This window comes from Protomyctophum parallelum (assembly GCF_964188405.1).
Source record: "Protomyctophum parallelum genome assembly, chromosome: 20".
Lineage (NCBI taxonomy): Eukaryota > Metazoa > Chordata > Actinopteri > Myctophiformes > Myctophidae > Protomyctophum > Protomyctophum parallelum.
In genome coordinates this window covers 21,471,082-21,485,768 of record NC_139718.1, presented here as the reverse complement: position 1 = coordinate 21,485,768, position 14,687 = coordinate 21,471,082, and the positions used below count along the sequence as shown (strand labels likewise).

Below are 14,687 nucleotides of genomic sequence, written 5' to 3'. Positions count from 1 at the left end.
AAATTTACATTACCTTGAACTGCCAGGCCAGCCAAACGAATAGCTTGTTCTATTGAGCATGGGATCCTGCCCTCCAAAACATCCTTCTTCAGCTGCAAATAATACTGATATCTGTGAAGATACAAAGAGGTTACTCAAGATTGGGGAACAGATAAGGCCTCTCCCTGAGCCTTACAACCGAATGTCAACCCTGTTCAGCAGGTGTGAAGTCATTACTGTATGTCAAGTGTAAACAACATTCAGAGATAAATTATTGTAGGTATGGATTGAGTAAAGGGCTCATATGAATTAATTTGCCAACACTGAGATGTTACTATGGAATGACAATTTCAATAACAAGGACTGATGATTAGTTATTAGTTACTGCGGCTGCCTGCAGTATATGACTGGTACTAAAAGGTTATCTTCTCCTTTAAGCACTACTAACTTGCTCAATTCCTACAGTTATCCGACTGTTGTCAATTGCAAGCCTCAGCAGGATCTTTAAAAAGGTCCACATTTTTTTTTGTAAACATCAAATGAAAGCACAATGTTCCATCAGACATATTCTGACTAAGCTTACATACTGTAATGAGTGTTAAAGGGCTCTTAACAGCTCTTCAAAACACACTGTTTTATGCAGGCTGATGGAGATGTTGTGCCTTTGAGAGTGACACACAGGCACTCTGAAATGGCATTTTGAAATGTTATGTCAAAATTTCAGGCCCTCCTCACAAAAAAGGTAGAGCCCACACACCGACTTCAAGGTAAAGGTCAAGGATCACTTTGTTGAGTTCTCCTCACAATAGAACCAGATTTATATTTCGTTTTGTTTTATCTGTGAAGCTGCCCTTATATTTTTTGATTATTTAAAAGCAATTATATCAGACATGTACAAATACAATACTGGTGACAGGATATTACTTCCATTGTCATTATAATCCAAATAGCCTATCTTGAGTAATGTGATTTGCTGGCTGACTGAACATATGTCATCTGCATCTGCCACTGTGTGAGTGTGAGAGTGTGTGTGTGTGTGTGTGTGTGTGTGTGTGTGTGTGTGTGTGTGTGTGTGTGTGTGTGTGTGTGTGTGTGTGTGTGTGTGTGTGTGTGTGTGTGTGTGTGTGTGTGTGTGTGTGTGTGTGCGCGCGTGCGCACACAAGCCTGTTTGTAGTCTAGGGTTACAATAGGCTTAATAAGGCTTAAATGGCTTGCATGCTTTCAAAAAGAAAATCAAATTAAAAAATGAGTAAGTTAAAATAAATATATATATTTTAAAATAATCCCAATTCATACATAAACGCATGTGCTCCTGATCACCAACATTGTTAACGGGGTCTCACCTGGTGATCTCCTGCTGGAGTTGAGTGACACTGGGTACATAAAACACAACTCCAAAGTAAACGGTGGGCTCCAGCCCATACTTGTCTAGCTGCTTCTTCAGGGGCTTCTCCAGGTCTATCCATCTCTGTTGGTTCTGCTTGTTGAAGTACCAAAGACTGAAGTATGTTATCTGTCAGAGGAAAGAAGAAAGGGTGAGACCTCAGACCTAAATCATTCTGCGATGAAGGAAACATTCTGGCTACAAGCAGTAAATCCCACAGGCCGCTTTGGGCTAAACTATTTGGGGCATACTAGAAGGAATGCTGGATTTATTATAGTATTCGTATTGATTAAATATCCCAAATGTGACCCAATATGATTATAGCTGAAATGTATAACTACATGAGTAAAAAAGACGTGCTCCTATTCAAAAGCTCCAAGCCCAATCCTGAAGGTGTACTTCAGTATTTTGCAGTCATACTGTAATTATATGAAGAGGGGAAAAGCTCTAAGCAAGTAAGCAGGTACAGTATCTTCTGCATTACGCCGAGTATCAAACCATTCAAACAACTTCAGGAGTTACGGGCTGGTGCCACTCCCTGTGAACTGAAGTCTTGTGACTGCCTGGCTGTAACTCAGCAGAGGGCATCTGACAATGAACACACTGGCTAGTAAGAGAAGTAACCTGTACTGTAGGCTTGTTTGTTGGGAGTAGATTGTGGCCACAATATTTCCATTGTAACTACAAGTGCTTTCTCACCACAAATATGAAATTATTACCCACCATTCCTGTGTAGACAAACCTTAGAGGCTGTCTGTTAACAACACCACATATACAGTATGGTTAGTATGCAACCAGAAAATACATACATACATACTGTAGATCTGTAGATCTAGATCAGGTCGGTTCTTTTAAGTGAAATGCTATTACTGACCCAATTGTAACAGATGTATTGGTTTTTAACCACATAAACCTTAGGGACTCTCACTATTCTATTTGTGAAGCGGTTTGGTTTAAAAAGGAACACAGCAAGTACGTAGAGAGCCCTGGGGGAGTGGGGGACCCGGATACGTATAGGGTTTTATTTATTTTATCAATTGCATTTGTGTAAGACTTGGATTCCACCCCAAATATCTGGGGGATTTCTCTTCCTGTACTAGGCCTCCATACATTTACAAATCAAATCCAAGCACTTCATTCCAGCAGTCCGACCCTCAGTTATTTCAGGGGTCAGGCTTACCCGCCGACCTCTAATTGGAAGTTCACTGTATTCCTCAATGAGTGCAGTGGCTCTCTCTCATGTGGAGTGGAAGCCAGTATTGCATTACACTCAATGGAAACGAAATACTGCGACATTCTGGTCCATACAAGATTAAAACATCTCTTTATTAAACTATACAGTATTTAATATTGAAAAGAGGCGTCCCAACAGGAAGGATAAGCCGTTTATATTTGGGATTTGTACATAATAAATCGGTGAAAGGAATCTGTCAGTCTTGGTCCAAGGCTTTAAGTGGCTAATAAAGCACCATGACCATGGTCAGTCGCCTATCTCATGTTGCAGACAAGACAGTCTGAAAAGGAGTTTGGGGTCATAGGATATAATTTTGAAAACATCAACTTATCCCTGCTGCAGAAGTTTAAAATAACAAAATGCATACATCAATTCCAGTTAAAGGCCATGCATGCCCTTCTAGCATAGACTGAAATCTACATAAAACACATGCATGTGTTGCACAAACAAAGAACAGACTACCGGTAGTCCCTCCAGCATGAAAACGAAACGTAATATAGGTATTACAAATTGTATGTCAGTAACTGTCCTACTGGAGCCCAGTGGGGTGAGATAAAACAAATTATGTTAAAAAGAAAAGTCTTTAAAAGTGTAATTGAGTAAACCACACTGTGCCTTATATCCTCTTGCAAATGACTCAAGTCAGCATTGTGTGTCACACTTAGGAATAAGGCCTACTTTTCCATATAACCAGCACTGTACCAGACTGTAAGCATTTGATGATTGTGCAGCCTGCTTTGCATTGGATCCCCATTAAACAATAGACCTGTTAATTGAGTTGTAAACAGGAAGGAGGAAGAGAGACCGAGTGTGGGTTGGTAGTGGTAGTTGGTAGTGGTGAGGGCGAAAAAAGTACCATACAGTCTTACAGTGCAGGCGATGTGGTGAAGCGGCATTAGAGACCTAATTCAAGTTTCAAACCTGATTCTCAACAACATTCTCCAGTTTATCACTGGCTCCAATAATTACATGTTTGTAAATCTATCTACATAGTCTTTAGTCTCATTATGACCATTGTCCACAGTGACCTGCCACATACAGTGTTGTAGTTGGTGTTTGCCAATGACAAACATTTAAGTTGTGTCTTGCAAATGACATAATAGTAAAGGAATGGATTTATGTCTATGAAATAACAACGATACACTGATAAGGTGGTCTTATCTTGGTTTCTGCTGCCTGTCACACTAACGGTTACCTATTCTGGTATGCGTTGACCAAAACATAGCTCTGACAATCCCAAATAGGTCTACTGGTGAAAACAATCAGCACTTGTGTTTGCATGAACATACATACCTCTCTTAACTCAAGTCTCTGGGCAACTGCCTCCAAACATTCCTGTCCAGTGCTCTCCACGGAAAGTGTAAACTCAACAAACTCCCCATTTAGGAGCTGGATCCGGGTGACAAGGCAACTCTTGCTCGAGACAGTGTACCTTCGAGTCCTTTTGAGTTTTAAGCCAAATGGTAAGGGCATGTTTCCCAAACCTGCCGAAGGGCAGGTCTCCTCTTAGTCCAAGAAAACGTGTAGCGTTGCTGGTTCTCCAAGGAAAGTATGAATGTAAGGACAGGTAGTCATCAGGCTCATCATCAACAGGAAAACCTGAATGAGAGATAACAGGAATGAGACATGAGAAAAAATCTCAAGGCCTCTTTACAGCACTCAACTCAACATGCATTGTGCAATTTGTTTCTTAGAATGACTGGATCTAATGAATAAAAATACAATAATAATAATAATAATGACAACAACAAATGAAAACAACGTGCATGCATTTGCATGGTGAATGGATTTACAACTGGCTTACAATTTACACTCTAAAACAGATGTCCCACTGACTAGACAACTGGGATTTACAGCAACATTAATCCTCTTAAATCTCTGGATTTTATTTCGATTTTATTTGGTATCTGCCACTACTACTGCTAATTTGTGAAGTTTAAACCTTTTCCGCCCATGTCAAACTTCAGCTGACTTAAACTTAAGTTTAAAACAACGGTCTGCTGCTAATAAAGTGTGGCAGGCTAAACGAGTCACCCAAACAATAATAACGTTGGTTAATGTTCCAAGCATGCGGTAGCACTCATCCTCCTTCCAGACCATAGTCTGATCTAGCCATGATTCATGACTCTCGTATTCATACGAGTCATGACGCAACTTCACCCTGGTTTTTGCGAACGCTACATTTACAAAGAATTTAAATATATAAACATTCGCATTTCAAATATAAAGTACTCACAAAGTGTCCCACGGGTGTTAGTTAGTAGCAGCGCCAGCGATTAGAATTTTTGCATCCCGCGTTGTTTAATAAAAAGCATTTTTATCCGAGGTGTTATTTTGCCATTGGCTTTCAACTACGCGCCCCTATCGGTCGGGAGGAGGGTGGCACTCGGTGTGTTCGATATAGGTACGCTGACCGCCCTGCCAATACAGACTAATAGGCGAGTGCGCTCCCGGTGTGCAACTGCGGATTTCCCAAACGAACCCCGTTTGAAAAAAGTAGCCGGGGAGCTCGGACAAAAATGCTTTTTATTAAACAACGCGGGACGCAGCAATTCTAATCGCTGGCGCTGCTACTAACTAACACCCGTGGGACACTTTGTGAGTACTTTATATTTGAAATCTGAATGTTTATATATACGGAAATCTTCTAAATGCAGCGAGCGCAAAAAACAGGGCAAAGTTACTGCATGACTGTCATGATAATCATCATGGCAGTTATGTTCCAGGGCTAAGTCTGATCCAGAGGGTCTGATCCAACCACGGACCCCGGCGAGCGGCGACACAGACTCAGTTTACCACATCACAACAACCCCCCCACACTTCAACATACGACACTTCAACAACGTTACGTGCAACATCCATCAGTATATTTTGAATGATCCACGAAGCACTAGTTAAAACAGACTAAACAAACACTAAACGCGTGAAACATACATAAATCAAACCGTTTGGTATACTTGTTACGTTATTGGACATCATTGCAGTCAAATAGCGTTAGCTCGGTAGCATGTATTCCAGCAAATAGACGCGGTCCACATGGATCTCACAGTGTAGGAGAGCTGACGTCGCCGGGTAGGTATATATTGCAAATAATAACGTCCACGTTACCTGTCATATACAATGCACTGTGCTTATGCTTCGGTCGTTATCAGGTCGGCCATTTTGACGTCAGTCAAGTCTTCATCGTGAATTTAAAATGAACCAAAGCGAAGTAACGTATATTTATCTTACATTTGTTCCAGGTTTTAATCCACCGTAACGCTCCATGCCTCCCAGAGTTCAGCTAAGTTCTTAACGCGCTTCACTTCCTGGGGACTGAAAGAGCAACAAGTGTATCCCATCTACATCCGCGCCGGATCTCCGTTTATAGTTTAGGGGCTTTTTATTTTTTTAAACATGTGGTAAATCATGCTAACATATTCATAATTCTGTACATCTATATATGTTTTTATAAACATTCATTTAGATGTTGCATGGTCTCGAAAGCAGTTTTCGCATTTACACATTTATAGATCCTCCGTTGCGGCGGGATACATGAAGGCTTTGAGACCATGACATCAGACAGCTGGAATGCCAGGACTGGGAGCTGAAAATGCCAGAAATGGGACAGCTGCCTAGAACTGCTGGCTGCTGTCTTGTCTGTTTACTGTTTGTTGGTTGATGTGAGCGTTTGGATTTTTGTAATGTGTGTGTAAATGTGTGCAATTATTATTTTAATAATATGACAATGAATTTTCTTTCTACATTTGTAATCATGTGCAATCATTTTACGTTGGTACAGTACAAATGTATTACAAATGTAAAGACACAGCAAACTTCTACAACTAAATAGTAGAAGCACACTCAGTATAGAGAAATATACATTAATAAAACATTGCTTTTTGTACAATCCTGACTCAACACTATAAACATAATAATCAATATTTTCTCTGCAAAACACACACACAAAAAAAAACTTCTGTTTTACATCAGTGCATGTTTATGGACAATACAATATGGCAGTTTCAAAGGGGCAATACTGAAAGAAAATATTGTGAGGCTTTGGATATTGTTTTATCCACAATTCTTTCACCCAGTGTCAATTATCTAATGTAATCCTGGGCACTACACTTCCTCTGCCAACCTGGGGAGGGCATCCAAGATGCTTCTTTTCACCTGACAGGGGGGAGTTTCCCGCGGAAGGAACACGTTTTTCTGCTGACCAATTCCTTTCCCCTCCATCAGGCACCCTGGCTGGCCAGGGGGGGGGGGGGGACCAGGATTACTGCATGTTTTTTTTTGTGAGGGTACCTACCCTAGGAGACACGGGGAGAACATAAACTCCACACAGAAAGGCCCTTTCGCCAATGCCTCAGATATGGGCACTGATGACACGGATTAGAGAACACGCCCCAGCACTCACAGCGGGTATCGAACCCAGGACCTTCTAGCTGTGAGGCGACAGCACCACCGTGTCCCCCATCCTGTGTCTCTGATATCAATTGTGGTCTCTGTACTTTAGTACTTACTAAACATTCTATATTGCCATACATTGATTTTTGACATGAGACAGCACATAAAAAAGGCAACAACGGCCAAGAGTTGCAAAACATTGTGACAAATTCCCAATCTTGTGCATGCTCCTAATAATTTTGTGCCACAGAGCATCTGCATTATGTTTTACTATGTGTCATCTGTTGTGCTTTTAAAAAAGTTAGAAAAAGTGTGCTTTTTAGTCTACATTTATTTAATGGATTTCAAAAACATTAAAAAAAAAAAATGTTTTAGCCTTGTAACAGATCCCTGAATAAAGCTAATATTCGGTATACTTCATCACACAATGTGAACAATGAAACAAATTGATTTTCAAGCACAAAGCAAGACACTGTAGCACTTGAAAATCTTTTTCTAAGAAATGGCAGTCAGAACTCGTCATCACTGAGAGACACATATGTAATATTCATATGTTGCTCAATAACTGCCTCCTGGTCGTTGTTGAATGTATTACCAGACACATGCAAAGATTCCGACAAGCGTCTCCCTAGACCCTCCAGCTCATTCGATAATTCATCCCGATTGTCTTCAGATGTGATAAGATGCAGGCCTTCATCGCCAGTCACAATAGTGTAATCATTGTGCTGAAGTTTGTATTCTTGGCTGTTCAGAGTATAGTTCTCACAGAGATCCTCAAAGTCCTCTTTACCTGCTTCAGTAGCTAAGACAGTTCTCTCCTTGGAGCAGGCATATGATTGTGTGGAAACAAAGAAGGGCACAGCACCTCCTAGTGAAACATGGTCTTTGACGAGTGATGCATATGGTAGGAGGTTATTGTCTTCTTTGGTCTCCATTGAGCTTGAAACGCTCCGTTCCAGGCTGAGTGGCTGTTCATATACATTATTCTCCTTGGTCTCCACATCTGCATTGCATGTGGGTGAATTGAAATCCTTTCGTAACACTTCCAGACGGTGGCGCATTTTACCCTTAAAAAGGAAAGCATTCACTTAAAACGTGCAAGTGTACAATGCAATTTCCTGCCTATATATTCATGCTTAATGATGGGTTCATTACCATCATTAAAACAAAACAAAAAAAGAATCAGCTAAATGTACCATTGTTGGTTAAAGAAGAACCTTACCACATCCAGCCGATGCTTATTCGTGTTAATGTGACGTTGAAACACACGCTCTAGCACCCTAGAAAAAGACAATGACATTTAAGGACTCATGAAGCAGTACCACACCAAGCCCCGGGCCACTGCTGTTTACAATTAATTTAGTATGACTTTCATGAATCATTATGGAAAGAATATGAACCCATGCTGTCACCTGTGATTATTCATAGCCTTAAATAAAGTCAGTTGAATACAGCTCATAAAAATCACCCACCTGTCAGAGAAGAGCCCTCTGGTCAATATGTCGCTCGTGACATCAGCGATGAATTCAAGGTACATTAATTCTTCTTCCCTTTTAAGAAATTACAGGTGAGATATTCAAAATTATTTTTGATCACATTTGATAACATTTACAATGTATCCATTAGCAGATGTTTATATTTGAGCTATATACATAGTTCTATTGAAAAAGAACTTACTCTGCAGATACTCTCATCATAATTGGAGATTTAATGCCTTCTGGTGAGAACCTTAAAAACACAACAACACTTGATATAATCCAGGCACTACCGTTACATATCGAATCAAAGATTATGAAGAAATCTTACTTGGACGAGGAAAGAAAGAAACTGCTGCTTCTGCTCTTCACGTTTTTGTTTTGTTGTCTAGATACTGAGACATTGAGACCATTGGACTCATCCTCGGACCAATCATATTCAGTGCTGAATCCCTGCAAGTAAGAGGGGACAAATATTGATACTACTTTACAGCTTTATACTTTATAGCTCTACATACTTTTTATGGGATACTATTGCAAACATTCGGCAGAGCCGTTTACTCATAGAGCACCAAAGTCTGACGTCACTTTCAGTAGAGGGCGCCAATACACAGGTTCATGTATTTTTTTATTTGCATTGTAATCCCCATAGGGCGATTTTAGGTCGCTTCATATAAGAACTGTGTTTGAAAAATAAACCGACCACCCCGGCCTTTCTGTCAGTGGCTGTGCGTCGTTAATGATGTCCATTCATATTTGATACAGCCAGTTTCTGGAGAAAATGGAATTAATGTGGCCACAAAAGCCTTGAAACTACATATGAAGGCAATGTCGGTGCTAATATACGTCACGCCCAGCTGTCAACACATTGCGTTCCTGAGATTCCTTGTTGACGTAAGCTCAGCTGGTGGTGACTCGACTCGTACTAACCACGAAACATTAAATATCAATTAAATAAAAATAAACGTAATTAACATTCAGTTTCTGTTGTGCAGATGCAGCAACCCCGCCTACCCGGAAATGTAGTCTCTGGGTTGTTTGACTTGTTTATAACCCTTATTTTGTTACTCTTTGGGTATATTTGTACATTTCCACCTTCAGTCGATGCATCATATCCATATGAGTGAAAAGGCCGGGATGATCGGTTTATTTTTCAAACACAGTTCTTATATGAGGCGATCTAAAATCCCCCTATGGAGATTACAATGCAAATAAAAAGTACATGAACCTGGGGACTGACGCCCTCTACTGACAGTGACGTCAGGACTTCGGTGCTCTATTGAAGGTACAATAACACTGCATGTGACCTTGAGCTGCAGTTCATTCTCTTCTACCAATTTGAGAGATTAAGTGGTACTCATTACAACATGCCATATTGTGCATCCAATATGATTGATAGTGCAGTCTCAGTTATGTCCCCTTATGTAATTATTTTCTGGCAAGATACAGACAGTCATGTTATCAATCACACTGGTTTCCCTATGTCCAACTACCGTATGTACAGTATCTGTACCCCACCTGTTTAGGCAGCTATATAACTGACCTGTGTCTTCCGCTGCAAGCTGTGCCCTAGTTTTGATTTGCTTTTAACTGTTTTGTACTGTTTTTAACCTGTACGGTGACCTTGAGTGCCCTGAAAGGCGCCTTATAAATAAAATGTATTATTATTATTATCTGCTGTATTCCTAGCATGCCAATTTGATGCGTGGCATGCTGATCTAATTTCTGTTAGCCGTCTATAAATTATTTGTATTTTTCCACACATACACACACACAAATTGTATTGTATTGTTTTTTGCCTGTATGGTTTGTATTGCCTTGAACGTCTTTCTGCACAGGAAGGAAAATTAGAAATGAGCTACAGTATGTACTGTAGCTCTGGATCACTTTGTACATGGCCCTGATAATAAACAAACAAATAGATCAACATACCTGAGGTGGATCATCAAACTCAGTTGATGAGTATTCCCTGGTTTGTGTGCTGCATACAAGAGAAAGAATTGAACAATTTGCTGTACAGAGTGCTGATTTGTAGATTTGAAAGAATTAAAAAACATGACAGTTGAGAGAGAGATAGACAGAGACCGCTTTACTGATCCTGTGAGGGAAATTCAGTTATCAATGGCAGCACAGCAGTAAGAAACACAGATCATACAGAATAAAAAATGGACAGCAAGTAGCAACACACTGGGACTAGAAATGAAGCACCAGTTATACTAGTACAGAAGGGGAAAAAAACCTTGCCTGGCATTCTGCACTTGGACTATATACAGTATGTATGTACAGTAAAATAAGGTAGTCTTGTCAATATAGCGACAGAAAGAGAGAGGAAACCCACCTTCCATGGTATGTCTCCTGCCGCAAAAGTGCAGAATTCGTGCAACCTTGATTTTGTTTATTTCGTGGGGATGTGTAGTAGCGATACTGTGCAAGGTAGGAGCTTTTATCTGACTTCAGGGTCCTGGGAGTGAAGGGCTTGTCCTCCTGAGTGAAGTAGTGAGAATGTTTCTGGAGTAGGTCCCCACTATACGTCTTCTGGACAGGGTCCTGGAAACTCTTGAAGCTACTCTGTGTGCCCGGTGGAGCCGAGGAGTGTGCCGAAGGCTGCCTGTAGGAGATTGGTTGTGGACTCCTGTAGTCGAATTCTGATGAAGGCCGGACATTGTGAGGAAGGCCCTGAAAACCACCAACTGTGAATGACGGATAAACAATCTGCTTGGCATGGAAAGATGTGGTGAACTTCGGGGTGCAGACCATGGAACGACCTGGGCAGAAGTATTCTTCACCGTGAACTGATCTCCATCTCTAAAAATCAAAGATTGCATTCACAGAGATTAAAATAGGTTGCATTTTGCATCCCAAAACGCAGTTTATAGTTAAGGGACGCAATAAAACAATGACCTCTGCATCCACGGGATGCACTACTGTACTAATGTACTGTTTTTTATTCTAGTCTATTTTGCTAGCTTTAGTTATAATAATCCTTTCTTCTTCTGTTTTCTACATGAATATAACCACATTATAACCATATAAAATGAAATGGGAGTACATGGGGACTCATAAAATGTCCCTGGGACTCATAAAAGACCATTCCTGCATTCTGGGACTCATTACATTGAAAACCTATTTACATCACTGCATTCATTAGGCTCCATTTACATTTGTGTGGGTGAAACTTTAATAGACCGCCACCCCTTCCCTAATCTCTCATTCTCTCTCCCTCCCTTTCTCTCTCACCTCACCTGTTCTGTACCCTCTCTCTCACTGACCAATCTCTGGTCTGACCTCGGTCCTCCCTCTCTCTCCTTTCCCACTAATACAGGACGTAAATAAAAGTATAATAAATATTTATTCATCCAGAAATCAGATTTAACAGATTAGTCCATTATTAAAATCAAATTGAAAATGTTCATGTTGATTGGTTGATAAATAAATAAATAAATCCTGCTTCTCGTTTCATCGATTAACCTACATGAGCGAGATGAAGTTGATTATTGGTTCTAGATATCTGTTCCTACCTGAGATGACAGGCAGGAAGCTCTGCTGTTCCTCTGTGACAGGGAGTGTGCGGAGTGTGGACGGTCACCTTTCCTCAGCTGCTCTCGCTTTATCTGGTCATTGTCTGCGAAAAGTATGTATTCAAAATCAAATAACCACCCAGAAGATTAACAAAAGTGGTTTCATTTTGCATTAGACAAGGATATCTGATGAGTACAACTTACATTTTACACTACACGTCAAGCTTTTAGGTACTGAGGCATCAACGACAGCTGTGGATGAACAGAATACGTATCTAATGAATAAATATCTAAATGAATAACCACCAGCCATAATATGACCTTTACCCAGATGCCAAAACCAAAGTAAATTTTATTTTATGATGATACAACAAACATTATTCATTTTGAATATTAGAGTCTCTGCGTGGCATAGGCTATTGGATATCCTACCTTTAGCAGTGTAGACCTTTTTGTAATGAGACACCATGTGGTCTTGAATGATGGCCCGGGTCGTCCTGCTAGATGACCCTGGACAGAAAGCTGCATAAACAGATTAACACTGTAATCAGTTGTGCTGACATGTAAAGATAGACTGTCAGTTTTGGATGTATAATGATCATCCTCAACAATCAATATTCAACTGTAGACAATAATAACTCTTTGATATGCAATACTTACTGCTGCTTTTCAAACTTGTCTGTCCTCTGAGACTGCTAAGACTGCATCCCGATACAGGCGATGCACTCACTGCAATTTGAATGACAAGATTACAAGATTAATTAGCTCTAATTAGCCTCTGGTCGATAGCTCTAATGCGTTATGGACCAGAGCTAAAGATTAATAATAATAACCACCAATTAAGCCCCGTGCCGTCCGTTCTCTTTCGCCTTTGACTAAATGTATTTGAGCTATAGTAACCTGTATTCAGGAGGTCCCCTGCGAAATTATATAGGCTACCAGTCCAGTACCATGACTAGCTACTACAAGTTGTAGGCTAAGCAAATACAAGAACAGCTAATTTTATCAGTTTCACTGTGATTTCTCGCGAACCCCTTCAAGGCTTCATTATAAAAAATAAAAAAAAAACTAAGTCACTCTGGACCAACAATAAAGCATGATTTCGGTTGCAGAAGATAAATCAGCCGTCGTATCGTAATGCATAATTATCAAATTATGTAATAGTTGGTCAATTATTGGTCCTTTAAAAGGATTGAGGATGACTGACTGTCTTAGTTTCGCTACCTTAAGTAGCTTTAGCTTTAGCTAATTATTTATTTACCTCTCTTCGGTTCCATTATAATGCCACATTCAGCGTATCCCATGTTCCTCAGAAGTCTTCGGGTACATTAACAGTGAAGCTTGAGTGCATCCTAAAATCACAGTAAGGGTAAACATTACAACGCTCTGGTGGGTGAGGTAATGTCTCACTTATTAGCTAAAGCTAGCTTCATGGAGATGAGGTGAAAGCTTCTCCGTCGCCATGCTGGTTGCTATGATTGCGTGTTGCGTCATTACGCGCATGCGTACGCAAGCACACACGCGCGCGCGTGCACACCACACATGCACACGCGCGCGCACACATGACACACACACACACACACACACATACGTTTATTTATTGTGATATTGTTTACCTACCGGTATTTATGTTTTGGTGTTTTATGTTTTATGGTCCATATGACAAGACACACTCCATAAATAATGTAGAATATTTGGACCAGCTAGTGACCCCATACAATATTTGGGTTAAGCTCACAACACAGCTTGTAGATCTGCTCAAGTAATTTTCAAAAAACAAATTAGCATTCAAAAATATTAACAAATGTAACATAAACTGTTACGAAGTCTATCAGGCTATTAACAGCGATTTTGGCTGGGGACTGCCCATAAATCCAACCTCCCGTTAGTCGGACCTACGTGACGTGGCCGATCACTGAGGTTAGCGACCTATGTGGCCCGTTAAGACTGAGGCATGGCCAGTTAAGACTGAGGTTAGGGTTCAGTGAGTAAGTGACCTATACGTGGCAGGTTGGTTAAGACCGTTAAGACGGAGGTTAGGTTTAGAGTTTGGGATGACATGGCATGTTTCTCTTAAGACAGGAAATGACACATGGATTCCATCCTAGTTTCTGGAGAATCTTGATTGATTTTAAATTATCCTGAAAGCATTCTGTGTAGCCTGAGTGATTTACAGTAAGCTATTATCTCATATCTTTAACATTAGTCAACTTCTGTTGCCAAACAAATGACTTTACTGTAAGCGTCTTATCCCGTAAGAAGTAAATGATGGCCTCCAAGCTCATGCACATCTTTACAGGCATCATCCATTTTTGGTTACCAAGAGATGATGCATAGGGTGATGTAGTGCCGAAGGGGGATGAATGCCAGTTTGTTTGTTTGTTTGTTTGTTTGTTTTTTGTTTTTTGTTTTTTGTTTATTTTTGTTGTGTAACCTGCCGTTTTCTTCTTCTTTCTAATTATTTGTTCGGCCCGAAATGTTTTGTTTGTTGTCATGATTTCTCACAACTCAAGTTGGCTTTGTACGACGCTTAAAGGGTCTTTAAATAAATACTTTTTAAAATGTCTATGAGGAAAATGAACGGGAAATAATTTCCTGGGCCCTGGTAGGGGGCGGGACTGCGACACTATAGGGCTTAAGACAGTGGTTAAGAAAAAATATGTCTTCTATACTCAAACTGAGGCCAGACTGCACATGTGCAAGAC

General features: G+C 40.3%; 2 protein-coding genes across 5 annotated transcripts in view; both read right to left on the bottom strand.

Annotated features, from left to right (window-relative positions):
• Positions 1-5,947, bottom strand: part of ptpn21 (protein tyrosine phosphatase non-receptor type 21) — a 33,056-nt gene extending 27,109 nt beyond the window's left edge. For 2 of the 4 annotated variants that reach the window (XM_083792016.1, XM_083792019.1), the window contains exons 1-4: positions 5,706-5,939; positions 3,891-4,196; positions 1,323-1,492; positions 14-111 (exon numbers count right to left, since the gene is read on the bottom strand). In XM_083792016.1, the coding sequence (XP_083648142.1) occupies positions 14-111; positions 1,323-1,492; positions 3,891-4,070 (448 nt within the window). In that variant the 5' untranslated portion in view covers positions 4,071-4,196; positions 5,706-5,939. Of the gene's footprint in view, positions 1-13; positions 112-1,322; positions 1,493-3,890; positions 4,197-5,705 lie in introns of all 4 variants that reach the window. The other 2 variants (XM_083792017.1, XM_083792018.1) reach the window with 2 other exon arrangements.
• A 973-nt stretch (positions 5,948-6,920) lies between these two features.
• On the bottom strand, positions 6,921-13,439 carry spata7 (spermatogenesis associated 7). The gene is made up of 12 exons (XM_083791153.1): positions 13,244-13,439; positions 12,643-12,711; positions 12,415-12,504; positions 12,187-12,234; positions 11,983-12,086; positions 10,803-11,269; positions 10,397-10,445; positions 8,796-8,917; positions 8,667-8,717; positions 8,462-8,539; positions 8,212-8,269; positions 6,921-8,056 (listed from the first exon to the last, which is right to left on the bottom strand). Exons 1-12 carry the CDS (start codon positions 13,284-13,286, stop codon positions 7,499-7,501), a joined length of 1,737 nt encoding a protein of 578 aa, XP_083647279.1. The 5' UTR covers positions 13,287-13,439; the 3' UTR covers positions 6,921-7,498.
• Positions 13,440-14,687: the final 1,248 nt, after the last annotated feature.

What these genes read in the sequence shown, in the direction of transcription:
- spata7 (XM_083791153.1), bottom strand. Translation starts at nt 13,286, where the DNA reads ATGGGATACGCTGAATGTGGCATTATAATGGAACCGAAGAGAG. An exon ending in GACAAGTTTGAAAAGCAGCA is followed by an intron (nt 12,505 to 12,642) that starts GTAAGTATTGCA and finishes CTGTTTATGCAG; the next exon opens with CTTTCTGTCCAGGGTCATCT. An exon ending in ATGATGAGAGTATCTGCAGA is followed by an intron (nt 8,540 to 8,666) that starts GTAAGTTCTTTT and finishes ATTTCTTAAAAG; the next exon opens with GGAAGAAGAATTAATGTACC.